This window comes from Halichoeres trimaculatus, unplaced genomic scaffold, assembly GCF_033239565.1.
Source record: "Halichoeres trimaculatus isolate MK-OKI-2021-1 unplaced genomic scaffold, fHalTri1.1 fHalTri1_scaffold_11, whole genome shotgun sequence".
Taxonomy (NCBI): Eukaryota; Metazoa; Chordata; class Actinopteri; order Labriformes; family Labridae; genus Halichoeres; species Halichoeres trimaculatus.
The window spans coordinates 21,557,904-21,572,473 of NW_027437189.1; the positions used below are offsets into that span (position 1 = coordinate 21,557,904).

The 14,570-nt window shown below is 39.9% G+C and overlaps 1 protein-coding gene across 1 annotated transcript; it reads right to left on the reverse strand.

Annotated features, from left to right (window-relative positions):
* srpk1a (SRSF protein kinase 1a) lies at positions 1-14,313 on the reverse strand. The gene is made up of 16 exons (XM_074681575.1): positions 14,177-14,313; positions 13,458-13,512; positions 10,093-10,220; positions 9,849-9,957; positions 9,604-9,691; positions 9,317-9,404; positions 8,714-8,820; positions 7,691-7,856; positions 7,583-7,608; positions 7,237-7,462; positions 6,755-7,138; positions 6,461-6,561; positions 6,145-6,252; positions 5,207-5,276; positions 1,589-1,681; positions 1-1,353 (listed from the first exon to the last, which is right to left on the reverse strand). Exons 1-16 carry the CDS (start codon positions 14,187-14,189, stop codon positions 1,169-1,171), a joined length of 1,947 nt encoding a protein of 648 aa, XP_074537676.1. The 5' UTR covers positions 14,190-14,313; the 3' UTR covers positions 1-1,168.
* Between the last annotated feature and the right edge of the window lie 257 nt (positions 14,314-14,570).

Here is a 14,570-nt window from a genome sequence, read left to right on the forward strand (position 1 = left end):
TGTTGTATGAACATCTGTTTTATTGTTTGGTGTGTAATACATTTTTTAATTGACAGCTCACATAAAACCTAAGATCTTGAGTCTGAAACTCATGTAAATTTTGTTTTTTTTTCCTTGACTCGAACAGATAGTGTACTTTGATAAGTCAATTCTGGACACCATGAAGTAACACCAGATCTCACCATTTCTAAAAACAGTGAGATTATTGGACAGTTGGCCATACATACATACAACTGAGCTCGAACACATCTTCCATACGCTTTATTAAAACACAGCTACCCAGCTAAATAATTTTAGCTAAGATATAAGATTTGTTAAAAACTGTACATGACTGTAATATACATAAAGGCAAACTCTTTGGTACAGATATTTACAGTTTATTTCCTCTTCTTTCCTTTCGATTGGGCTTCCTAACGAGTTGAAACCTCTGAAAACACTAGATTCCTGAATTGTGATCTGTGTATGAGAATACCAGCCTCCCATGAGAATGAACGATCTCATATATTATAACCAACTAACCTACACCAACATCAGGTCTGTTATGTCTAAATAATAAGACCTACTCCCTCAGACAGTGAACGTCTCAGGTAAACTAGAGTGTCTAACTGCAGAAATGCTATCACCACGGTCAGTGTGAATGTCAGCCCAGTGTGCAACTTCCTAAGCCTATTTTACAAAATATATACCTTACATGTATAATATAAGATAAAATAACCCATTTAAAAAACAACACAGCACTAATGAAAATGTACGAGGAAAGAGGTGAAAGCGGGTCCTCTTAAAGGGAACAAAAATGACCAATAAAGGCTACATATCCTTGATTTGTTTGTGTTTTAGTGCAGGAGAGTAACAAACAAGGATGAGTCACTAGCAGTACAATTACAGGTTTGTTTAGTTGGGTGTCTGAACGGAGCACAGCAGTTGGAGCCAACATGAGCACAAAGTAATATAATCTACTGGATTCCCAACGCCGTCACACCAAGAGAAGAACCAACAAATACAAACATACACAGAAGCATTAGTTCAATAACGAAGAACGTAAGAAATCCAAAACAACAAACGAAAAGAGAAATAAATATTCATCTGATATGCCCAAACTGGAAAGTGATCTGTTGCAGTCTCTGGAGAGAGAGGGAGGAAAGGGAGGTGCAAGGGCTGGAGGTGTCCACTAGAGGGCGAGCCAGGGGTGGCGTAAGCACTCAGCAGCTGTGGCTCTCTTGTCTGGGATCAGCTCCAGCATGGGAATCAGGAAGTCTGTGAAGCACTCTGCTTCTTCACGGGGCCACTCGTACTTGTCGACCAGCACCTCCAGCAGGCCCCATGGCTTCAGCTTGGTGATGTGTTTTAATTCACCTGCAAACATCCACAGTCAGAAAACACCAAACCAAACCCTGCAACATTTAAAGTAGAAATTAACAACAAGATACTGATCACTTTGTCATTCTGGTTACCAGTGAGTTTACTACTTAGCGCTTAGGAGAATAAGTAAAATAAATCACTTTAACTCTGGGAAAAAGTGAATCCACTGTGATAAAAAGGATATGATCTTAATAAAAATGAAAATCCAGACACTAGTTCTTATCTTTACCTTTCTTGGTGAAAAAATCCTTGGAATATTTGCCGCTCATTATGAGTTTGCGTGGGATACTCCCCAGCAGCTCAATGATCAGCGCTATATGGTCTACAGGGTCGACAGTTTGCAAGAGGAGAGGGGAAGACAGACAAGACAAACAGATTGTCAGACAGTGTCCTCTTTACAGGCCCACTCTGGGTACGTGGGTGGAGGGTTGAAAAGAGAGCGGTCACAATGAGAGCACACATTGTATCGCAGGATAGAAATCAGACCATGAAGCACTGCCATGAGACATTTAAAAGACCTGTGAGGTTTTTCCAATCAGATTTCATACAAATTAACTATTGACTATGACGCCTGGCTAACAGGGGACTATTTTATACAACTTACATGGAATACCAATAGGTCAGCCTTTTACTGCTCAATCTGGTCAAAACTGTATTTGTACAAGTTACATCCAGGTTTTATACCAATCCAAATTCCCTGAAAGTTGCAACACAGCGTAAAATGCTGACAAATTAAAATTAAAAAAAATATTGCATACCATAGTATGCTTAATTTCCCCTGTCTTTCAATTTCTACTTTAACATGTTTTTGTTATTAAATGATAAACGAGCATCTATTTCTCTAAAAACAGCATTTCATTTGATTTGTTGTCATTGCACTATATTGATATATTTCACGCAGCATGCTAATGTTTTTTGGAGTTGGGGATGTATATTTCAGGATGTAACACTAAAGCAATGAAATCACTCTTAACTGTCAATAATGGTCCATACTAGGGATGTTCAATACCACTTTTTATGCAGACCGATACCAGTACAAGTACTCCTTCTTGAGTACTCACCAATTCAGAATACTGATACTACTACTTTTGATACATAAAATTTCAATTAACAGTGACAGATCATTTTGATCAAATACAGCACAGTCACTCTAACATTAAGTCCAAATAAAACAAAAACAACTCTCTCTGAGTTTAGAATTGTTTTGATAAATATTAAAAAAAATATATTAAAAGTGCACAATAAAACTAACAACTGTCAGAGTTTAAGTATTTTTTAAAGTAAACTAAAGTGCAATATAAAAAAGTTTAACTGTTAACTTTTCCTGGTTCATTCATGTTGTCTGAAAAGGACCTGGCGCACATTTGCAGTGGTGTTAAATCGCAGCAATTAGCAGCATCTAGTGGCGAGGAGGACTTGCTCGACGAGAGATTTTTTTGCCTTCAGTATCTGCAACCGGTATCTGCACCCTTTTCGAGGACCGATACCTTGAAAAAAGGCTGGTATCAGCCTGATATCAATACCTGGTATCAGTATCGGGCCATCCCTAGTCCGTACACTGACATCAGAAGTTTTGATGCTTGCTGGGGACAGCTACTGAAGCCCCTGATGCTGATTCTCACAGAAACATTTTGGGTGTAAACAGAGCACCCAACACTTTTCTGATACTTTCGACTTCATGTAATCACATAGTTAAAAAAAGGAAAATGCACCCTAGTGTTATAATGGATTGTTTTAGAGTATTCCAGCTATGGAGACTGGGAGGTAGTTCCAGGTAGTAGGGGTGGGAGAAAAAAAAATCAAAAATCGATATATCGGTATTTTTTGTTTGCCAATATCAAAATCAGGATTCTTTGTCAAAAAATGTATTTTCTTTTTCAAATTCAACTTCTTCATTTCATTTGTTTATAAACTGGATTGGAAAAAAGTTACCACTTTTCTCCAGCAGAGGGTGAAATGTTTCTCTCTGATTCACGTGATGTGCATTTCATGGGAAAATATAACTCCGGATAAAGTCTGTAGTCATTATCATCATCATTTAACTTTTTCACGTGGTCTGGTGTTAAAAAATCAAACTAAAGTATTGAAGAATCTCAATTTAAATCAAATCTGCCCCTCAAAAATCATAATAGAATCAAATCATGAGAAGAGCATGTCGTCCCAGCTCCACCATCTAGCAGTTCCGTTAGTAGCCCAAAGTTTTACTATTTTCTGCAAAACTCGTCTTATAAATCAGAGATAAAAAGACAAGAAGAAGGTTTAACAAAAATGCAGGGTGCATTGAGTATCTTCCTTTTTTTGCGACTTTTTCTCCGTTGAATTTACTTTAATGCATTCTCTTTCATTTGCCCTTACAATTTATGTGAATTTCCACTACAGGACTCATTACAGAATCAAGCTTCCGGCCAAGTTCTCTGGCAGCAGCCAAGAGGACCACAGCCAGGCACTTTTTGGCAGAACTTCTGACACTTGAATCAATGTCTGATGGCACTGTTCAAAGTAATAGATGTTTATTGATCTGCTGAATGTGTAGCCCAGTAGCACACACACATCAACTTGGGAGGCTCAAAGTGTGCTGACAAGACCTCTCCCTCCTTTCACCCGCCATCCACTGCTCCCTGAGCCGGCCATTGACAGAGGGGTGGCATACCTCTCTTGTTGAAGTATTCCTGTGAGTATTTCCCACTCAGAGCAAAGTGACGAGGGATTTTACCAAGCAACTCAATCATGAGAGCAAGATGGTCTGGAAATGAGGCACATCAGAGAAAGAGGGGGAAGAAGACAGGCAGAGGAGGGTACAGTTCAGAGAGAATGAGGATGAGGTGGGGACAGGAGACAGATGGCAAACAGTCATCCGGAACAATGGATGAAGGGGGTGAAAATGACAGGAAGCCTATAGTGTGTTCAACGCTTTAAATGCCACATTTACAGCATGTTGGCCATTTACTTCCACATTAAAAACCAAACCACAAAGACAATCAGATTTAAAAGACAACCAATAGCAAAGCTAACAAAAGCTATATGCACTGGATCCTGAAGAGAACATGGAGAATTTGTGATATGGAATTCAAATTAAAATAGCACAACAACAGAAAGCTCTGGAAAAAAAATAACTCTGTGAGTTCATGCAAAGGAGGTGCAAAAGCAGATTCATAGCTGCAGGGTTTGTGTCCATAAACTGAGAGTTAGATCTCAGCACATACCTGGCGTGCTGCATCAGAATCAAGTCCATACAGAAACCTCATGCTAAGCAGCAAGCCAACATAAACAGTAAAAAAAGCACAAGGAGGGGGACAAGGAAACATGGAGTGAGAGTGAGGAGGAGATGGAGTGAAGAGGAGTGAGGAAATGAACGAGGGCCCCATCTCCAGGGAACACAGCATGACGTTTTGAAGTGTTAGAGAGGAAATAAACACAGGAATGTTTGAACTCATCATCACAAAATTCATACTGCAGATTTCTGAACTTGACGACATGTGTAACACTATAATGAAGTAACTTATTTAAGACTGTGAAACGTGAATGAAATCACTCGGCAGCTTATTATTCTAGTTCTACAGTCATCTGAAGTGTAACTTATAATTTGCCAGGCTTACTGTTAAACAATAACAGTGTCTGAATTTAAATTATTCATACTGGCAATAAAACCTGATGAGAGTGACGAATGAAAAACACCATCAAGCCTTTCAGAGCTGTAATGACTTTAAAGCTACCATTACTGCTAAATGCTTTTATAACTTAAGCATACATTTCCATTATACTGCTATATTTAGCACTGTGGGATTAATGCCGTGCAGTTGTTACAGGATAAAAAAGAAAATACAGGATGAGGAAGTCCCAGCAATACCTTCATCCCTGGAATAATCTTCCCCAGAATGTGGTTCAAACAAGTAGTCCCCTGTGGCGAGCTCAAAGGCCTGTGGAGACAACACAATTATCATAAACACAGGAAGAGACAGCGTATCAAAAAGAAACATTTCTCACACTGGATACTCTTTGATAACACTGCTGAGGACGTCAACCCTTAAAAACGCAAAAATGAAAAGAGAAAGACTAAAATGGTATTTTGTTTATTATGCTAGTGCTTTCTTTTTAAGTATTTTCAAATGTATCATACCCTGTGAGGGTTTATGAAGGTCCATAAACCACAATGAGAGATGAAAACATGATCAAAATAGCAAATTTGGATGTACTCTACCAGGTTTTCTAACCTGTATTGCAAAATCATGAACAAAGTGACAACCAAAAAGTTCAGTCTAGACTTGAAGTTTGTGAGAAATGCTAATTTCATAAGCTTACTGAAAAGTTTCAGAAATTTGTATGTGCAAGACAAATTAAGTCCCACTTTAGTATTGATGCTAAACATGAAATAATTCTATGAAGGATGTTCAGAAACTTCATATCAGGTAAATTTTCTCAACCTAAAGGTTAAGAAGGACGTGTAAATGGTGGCCTCGCTATTGTTTTTATTTGTGCTCAATTAAAACAGAATGATGAGTACAGTAATTTCTCATTGTGAGATCACAGCTGTCTCTAGCAGCCTGCGTGTTTTCAAGATGACTACACATAACCTGGATAATGATGTCTGAATATAACATGCACTGTAAATTCAAAAAGATGGGGGACCTTCAATTTGTAGACAGCATGAATGCTTTCATAGTTTCACATTTGAATGGAATAAAGTAAAACTAATGTCCGCCTTTAAAGGGTTTGGTGCACTCCAATAACACAACACCCATTTAGTTTTTAATGGCCCAATCATAGACTGTCATTTTAAAGTCTCACCATGCAGGCTGTGCTCCATATATCAGCCGGTGTGCTGTATCCATAGCCAATGAGCACCTCTAAGGAGCGGTACTGTCGTGTCTGAATGTCTTCGGTAAAGTGCTTGTGCTGGAAGAGGAACAGAGAGAATACAAAAATGTATACTTGGAAAAAAAGAGTCCAAAATGTCTGTGTTAAAACACTTCAAGAGATTGGGTGCTGTCACAATGGGAGAAACATATTCTATTTTAGTAGGTAGATAACACTAAACATGACCCCCACAGTACAGATTCACCACTAAGCAGGAAATCCCTCAGATCATTAGAGTGCCACTCACCACCCAGCAGGCATTTCCCAAGTCAGCAATCTTGACCTTGATCTTGTCTGAATTGAGTGGCTCAAGGGGGTTAACTAGCAGAGATCCAGCTGAAAGTTTGCCTAGATCAGAGCAGAGACGGACAGAGGGGTAATGGTGGACTATATATCTTATAAAGGACAGGCAATGATCAATATCTGAGTGTTCACATGGACAAGCTTTCCAAAACATTTCCCCGGCAGCTGAGCTGGAGAAAAAAGAGCTTACACAAAACCTCTACGCAACTGACAGGTGTGCTAATTTTATCCGACTGACCATCTCTCAGGTTGTCCTCTGCTGTGTATTGACAGTCCTCTCTCTCCTCTTGTAAGATGCCTTGCTCCAACTCTTCATCTTCCAGCCCAGCACTAAGGCATCTCTCTGTGACTCCACTGCTGTGAGCTCCCCTGCCCTCCCCCGTGTCGACATCCAGCTCCTTGAGATCTGCTGCGTCCACTCCATTGCAGATGGCGTGGACAGGAGACTCCGTGCGTTGCTCCTCCTGACTGGTGTGTTTCTCTGTTGGCTCTGTGTTGCCATTGTGCTGGTCCTCGTCTCTCCACTGGCACTGCCTCTGGTTCACTTCCACGTGGCCATTGCAGTTTACCTCTGGCACTGCTTCTGGTCCTGTCCTCATTGGATCGGCACCTAAACTGCTCTCTGTCAGAGAAGATGGAAGAGGAGCAGGATGTAAACGCCTTTTATTACAGAACTTTAAGTCATAATTCAACAAGCACACTTTACAGTTGGCCTCCTACCCTCTGTTTCCTCATTTCCCAGCTCCTGCAGAGACATTTGTCTGAGAGGAGCACAGGCTCGTCCCTTTGGTGACTGTGGGTCCTCATCTTCATCGTCTTCCTCCTCTCGGATCTCTGTGGTCTTTTCCATCTCTTCTAAATCCAAGATGCACTTCTCCAGCAGCTCTGCCTGACGCTTTTGCTTTTTTTTTATCTTTTTCTTCTTGTTCTTGGACATTTTTACCGTCTGTCAGTAACACAAATGAGACATAAAACTATTCATGGGGATAGCTGCATATTTATGGGACTGCTAACAATGTGTAATGAGAGGATGTCCTATGCAAAAAGCAACTGATGAAAGACATACCTGTTTGGGTGCAGGCGCTGTGCTTACTGAGAAGAGAACATTTGATGAGTACAAATTGTGCTCATGAATGTAAATACAAACAAGTGTCTGTGTGTGAGTCTTTCATACTTGCTGAACCGGAGGGAGGAGGTGCCCCAGCTCTCTGCCACTCTGTGGCTTCAGCTGCCAGCCTGCGGACGTAAGGCTCATCAACACTCATCAGAATATTCTCTGGCTTGATGTCAGTGTGGATGATCTGACACTTTGTATGCAGGTAGTCCAGGCCTTGGAGTACCTGCAAAATGAGAGAATGGGGAATGATTACCCAGTCCAAAGTCTCTTTTTGAGATTATAATACACTGTGCCCTCTGGTGATTTACAAAAGGGGTTGTTTTGGTGCCAAATTTGAAAAACAAATATGGGTGAAATACCTTCCATTTTTGCTAAACTGATAAGATTGATATTTTGTTATAATTTTCTATCTTCTACTGACACAGTCTTATTCCTGCTAACTTTTCACTAAGCTTGTTTTTCAGGAGAATGTCTAACGTTTGGAAATCTATGCTGTTTATTATTCACAGAACTAAATTCCGACAGGTCTTTTCCTCTTCAAAACAGACCATATAAATATCACCTGTAAAATGACTTAATAAAGCAGCTTCAGGTTGAAATCCATGTTTCTACTGTAGCTGGATCTTCTATGTGTAATATTCCATCCAGCTCTCTATTCTAGAAAGTATCTGGGTTTAAGACATCTACTTCCCCCAGGCAGCTTAAACACTTATTTGAATTAGTCATATATCTTAAATGAGGCTGTATTTTGCTCTGGCTGGCTGTTTGATCATCTATATTTAGGTTAAATGTCTCAAATATGATACTGTCATTGACATATACCATTTCACATAACACAACCTCATCTCTGTTTTTGAATAAGAATCCTGGTCCCAGTCTTTTGAAATATTTTGCCAAATTAGTTACTTGCTTCATTATGCTCAAACGCTTCAAACACTCAGATGCTTGTTTTGCTTGCTTATTGATTCATGCCTGATAATCAGACCATGCAGTTTCTTCCTTGCACAGCCTGAAGGCTAAATGCTTGAGTAAACTATTGAGACTATCACTGAAGGTGTGACACTGAAGAGCTTATGTTACCTGTCTCACGATGCTTTTCACACACGGCAGAGGCAGCCCCTGGTAATTGGACTTAATTATCCATTTCAATAAGTGATGCCCCAACACTTCAAAGACCATGCAAACATCTGAAGATCGCAGAAGTTAAGGCATTAATAACCCCATAGAAGTAAAGTTAAACTAAAATAAAAAATAAGAAAAAAACAAACAGAAACTGCCTGTTTATCTACCTGCCTGCCTACCTCTCATGCACACGAGGAGCAGTATTATTTATACTGAAAAGAAGGCAGGGCAGGTCACAGGAGTGCACACAGTAGAGTGTTGTTAGGCAGTCTCATGTTACAGCTACAGCTATCCCTGTGGCATTCAGAGGATCTTACTCAGCCAAAGTGTTGTGATGGGTGGAGATTATTTAGTGTACCCATCACCTGTTGTTTACTTTGCTGCCTACATTCTGCTTTCCAGCTAAATTTGACACCACAAGACGCAACAATTTCTTCTTAAATGAAGTGTACTTTTATGGGACACAAACGAAAGTCTATCAAGAAAAAAAGCTGTTAACAAGCCTCAGTCAATAAATGACACCAGAAAGCATTATGTAGCACTTTTGTTCATAAAGGATACGCGTCCCATTAACTCCAGAGATCTTGAAGTCATCTAGCAGCTGGACCACCATCTCCCGTTTGGGATCATCAGGGTCTGAGTTTCGTACCTTAGGAAATATGATCAAAACAACAGGATTTAGACTGGCATATGTTCTGCTAGCATTACAGCACTTTCAAACATGTCACCTTATCCATAGTAGCTTAATACTTTTTAAAATAAACACAATACGATGCATAATTTTTTAACAATCTGGTCTTTTTTTTATGCGTTCAAAACTCCCTGAAGCTTCCGTTGAAGCTACTTACAGATCTGAGTAGTTTGATCTCATCCACAGCCGTCTCTGTGTAGTGCTCAGCACTCTTCACCACCTTCATTGCAACAAACCTTTTCACCCTGTAACCACAGAGCAAGTTATGTTCACTAACAGGAAACCCTCCAAAGAGAAGGTCTTGACTACAGTGGTGTCAGCTGCTGCTGAATCTGACTCCAAACCCAGGTTTAAAAATTGAATGGTCTAAAAAAAATAATGCAGTAAAAATGTTTCTCGTACTGAATGTCCCAGGCGAGCCACACCGTGGAGAAGTGTCCCCAGCCAAGTTTCCGGATCACATGGTATTTTCCGTTGTAAAGGTCTCCTACTTTCACATGGTGGTAGCCACCTTAATGAGGAGAAATGGATGGAGACATAAGAATAACTTACAAAGTCAGAAAACACCTCTTTTGTTTAAACATCTTCATAAACTGTCTTTATTTGGTGGTAAGGAAGAAACAACGAGTCGCAACGTGCACCTCACCTTTGCAGTAGTCATTGGGGTCCTCCTGCTCCTCATCATCAGAGCCAAGAATCTCTTCAGGTTCCTCAGGTTCCTGAGGTGAGACTTCCTGCTGGGTTGGCTGTCGAGCTCTGGCGCTGCCTGGCTGCCTGATGAACAAACACATACAGAACACAAACCATCAGTGAGGTTAAAAAAGAAATATCACCAACAAATATCTGACAAAAAAAGAGCTTTGTGCATGTCTTGCTTCTGATGACAGTAACACCTTTTATTTATTCTGCAGAGTTGGTGAACAACCTTTCTAGTCAGCTCTATCAGTTAAACCACTCCCAATTCCTGCTTATTGTATTGCAAGTAACATGTGTCAAGACAAAGCAAGAGCGTGGCAGTTGGCATTGTTCTCACAAACAGCGGTGCCAAAGAGACATCAAGACTTTTAAGTCTGCGACAAGCTCTTCACTTAAATGATGTCACCTGGAAATTATGTTGTGAGCGTTAGTGTAACTTCAAACATGTGTTTTGGTTTCGCCTACATGTCACTGAGAGAAAGCAATGTGAAGGACCTGTACCTATCTGACCTGATGAAAGAGAGTCTGAGAGAAACTGAATGTTGAACATGACTCAGGATGTGGTTTGAATATACTGACACTAACACAGATTTTCTTTAAGCTGATATGAAATTAAATCAATGAAGCATTTATTTCTAAAAACAAGTAAGTTCTTGTTAACGATGACTTATGGACTCCTGTAGCAATAAATACATTTCCAGGGTTTTGAGGGATTTCTTGTTAAAGACGCTTGTCATAGTTACTTTCCCACAAAGAGATCTAAGAACTGAGTTAGAGTACAGAGATCAAGTAATACTTGTTGTATTATCTGATTATTCATATATTATTTTTTTCTAGTTCTCTTTTTGTGGAGTTTGATATGAAACAGCTAAATCATTGTCAGAGATAACCAGTGGGATCTGCCGCTGTATAATATCCACTGCCCCTGGTCTTTCCTTGTGGACTAATTTCCCACAAACTGCCAAAGCCCACAGAAACACTGGATGACCATGCCTCTCGTACTACCAGCTGACATCAGAACACCTCTGACACATTATCTTGTGGCTACTGCCTGCAAAAATCTGTAATAAACTATGAACAAATAAACAAACAGAGGCTATATCAGATGTAAGTTGAGATGGATGCTGATCTACTTCGTGCTAAAAATAGATTTCTATAGACACATACATAAAAAGAAGAAATTTGGCCTTTCATCATACTGTGCATGTATGTGTTTGCTACCAGATGTAGCAGATGTAGGGGTTAGAGGTTTACTGGAAATGGTTTAAAAAATTTTCTTTTCTGTTAATCATATTCAAAAAAAAAAACTCTGCCTCCACAGATCCACACTGACATCCCTGCATCCTTCATTGCACTGCAACATATAGGGAACATTTAAAGACATCTGTTTTGCAGACTGTTTTTTCTAATGCATAGCTTTTCAGCTGTCAACAAGTCCAAACAAGAATGGCTTTACTAATTTTAGCACAGTCCTCCCTTAGGTTAGGTGTGAAATGTCTGACTGTGTAATAAAATTATGAAAAATAAAACACTGCTGAAACAGGACTTCTTTAGAGATGCTCTCATATTAATGACAAAGATGAGAGGATAACCTAATCAAGCATCACCTCCAATAAGACAGCTCAGGGTAATTGTACATTTTAAGTATAAATTGCCCTTTACAGCGGAATAAACCAGTTTAATTTTATTGTCACATCTGTTACGCCATTAATGTGATCAATCCCTCACTTAAGCTTTATTTCATTTTTTTCTCACCAGTTCTGGACTTGAACTAAGCAGAACCAGAAATATTTTTAAAGCTGTTTGTAGTTGGAGAAGTAATCACATTTACTACATTTCATCCATAAACATAAACTGTTATACTCAGATGTTTCCTCAAGTTGTAATAGTTAAATGTGAGGCATGTAACCTATGCACTGTGTCTGAGTATCTATGGGTTACATCCTATAAACCATGTTTGCCAACAGTTTGGTTGCTAATATTAACTTGAAAGCCAAATGGCCTGATGTTACTTCCTCCAGAGGAGATTAAGGCTGCTCATCGCCGTGGGAGCCAAGAGAGCTGAGATCACATTCGAATAAATTCCTAAAACTGGTCTGCAGCGTCTCACAAACGGGCTACTGGTTTCCACATAATCCGCAACCTACTTATTCATTCTTGACACGGTTATTTCAGGCAGAAAGGCTTAACTACGTGTTTGTGCTCCAACAACAAAACAGCAGCAATTTAGGGTTTTGATATCCCATTGACATCTTCACTTGCTATACTAATTGATAAAACATTTCCAGTAGCAATCAGTATTTGCAAGAAAAAAATGTAATACCTATGGTCAATATTTGCAAAAGAAAAAAAAAAGCAGGCATGTACAATGTCAAAGGGCAAAAGCAGAAACAGACACTACCCAAATAGAAATCTTTCCACCACAGTTAAATAACATTCAGTTGCTTTTATTTTGAGTGGCTTCTGTTTCTTGAAGCATCCCAACAACTGGTTAAGGACAGCATCTGTGCCCCCCAGTGTCCTCAGCATGACAGTCAATGTCTCTGCTCCTCCATACATGTGCTGCTCAGCATGCAAGGATAGCGATGGCATGCGATGATAAAGCTATATTTAGTTTCCAAGCATCAAATGAGTCTTACACCCAGCAGACATGCCATGAAGGTAACGCAGTCAGGAGGTGAGTATCTGCAATAGTGCCGTTTTCTATGAAACACCATGCTTGGGTGGGCTGATGTGGGCTTCTTCATTCTCTAGATTTAAATATAGCACACGCTGTTATGTAACACTCCAGAGGATACCACCAATGGCATGATTAGTAGATCGTTGGGTAAACCTAAACATTAAGTATCAGAGATCAACGTTTGTGCAGTCTATTCTGATCCCTCCATGCAGTATTACCTTAATGCTAGAAACTATTTTGATCTAAGGACACGGTTTGAGCAGTTTATATCAGGCACTGTGCATGCTGCACATTCTATACACATAGCTTTCAACTTACATCTCTTTTAGAATAATTGCCCAGATGACTAATGCAACTGAATGCAAAAATAGATGCAAAAGAGGGCCCAGCAATGAGTCTTATTTCTGTCAATCAGGCTTTTACTTTAATATTTGGAACAGTCACAGATCAAAATAAATGTATGAAGACGTGCATGAAGTCAAAGACCTTGTGTCTGTTTTCCAGAATATACATGTAGCACGTGTGTTACAGCAACAAACAGCCACATCTTACTGTAACCACTGATATGGATCATGCCTAGAGTGTGTAATTCAACGTGAAGAGACAGATTCAGTTTAGCAGGTGATTGAACTCACTTTTTTCTGGTCTTTTTAGCCTTGCCCCTCTTCTTCCTCGCCTGGAGAGCCAGAACTGTCAGAAGAAACCAGTTAGTATTTGTGTAGCTAATGCCTGGTTACCTTTTGATGTCTACCCAACATTCGAGACAATAAAAGGTTGTCATTGTGTTGTGGAACAGCACCCTCAACCTACACATCAGGAAATAATGTTATGCTGAAGTGTATTTGATCATATGAACTATGAAGAGACCAAGAGGACATTGCAGTTTATCCGTCGCTGTGCCAAATACTCAGTTTGATAGTGGAAGCCGTAGAACGTTAAGTAACATCATTAAGCTACCAGCCTAACCTGGTTCCCCATCTTCTACCACGTATAACGATGGTAGGGTAATTTTAGACACTCGAGAAGCTAGGTAGTCAAGCTTAAACAAAATGTCGGTGAGTACTGTCAGTGTTTTTGGTTGTATGTTGAATAGAAACAGCAGAAAGGCTGCACTGGCTAGAAAGATAATCCTGACATGTCCCACAGAGGCTAAAGCTAATGTCTAGAGAGCTAACGTAGCTCGCTCCAGCTCAACAGTGCGTGACAGTTGCGTTCATTTAAACCACCATCTAAATGTATGCAGCTCGGCTTCACCTCACGTAACTGACTGAGAGGGAATAATAACTGTAATATGTACACACACCTGGGCTAACGTTTGTTGTAAAATGTGCAGCGTTTCGGTGTTCAGATTTACCTTTTCTCTCCATGTTGGCTGGATCCGTAGCCTAGCCGTTAGCCACACCACCAGTGATCGAATGTTCCACGCTTGCGCACTGTGCGCTTTGCTTAAGGGGAGCTTCCCAAGTGATGTCTCCACCTGGGCTTTTTTTTCAGATACTCATACTTTACTATAATAAAGCTGCAAGGGCAGGGCAAAATATGATGCGCGGGCTTGTCAGAGGATTTTAGGTGAGGTGTTCAAACCTAACAGAACTGTCCCAAACCCATTGTGTTATTGTATAGAGAGGCTGTAGTACTGCACGTTGATAGATACTCCATCAGTAGAAATGTCATGCAGATTGACAGTCGAATGATCCACCCAAATTAAAATAACCTGATTCAATTAAGTTTTGTCAGCAAGACTGAGA

What these genes read in the sequence shown, in the direction of transcription:
- srpk1a (XM_074681575.1), bottom strand. An exon ending in CTCTGGAGTTAATGGGACGC is followed by an intron (nt 8,821 to 9,316) that starts GTATCCTTTATG and finishes TGCGATCTTCAG; the next exon opens with ATGTTTGCATGGTCTTTGAA. An exon ending in AGAGGACAACCTGAGAGATG is followed by an intron (nt 6,562 to 6,754) that starts GTCAGTCGGATA and finishes GCTCTGATCTAG; the next exon opens with GCAAACTTTCAGCTGGATCT.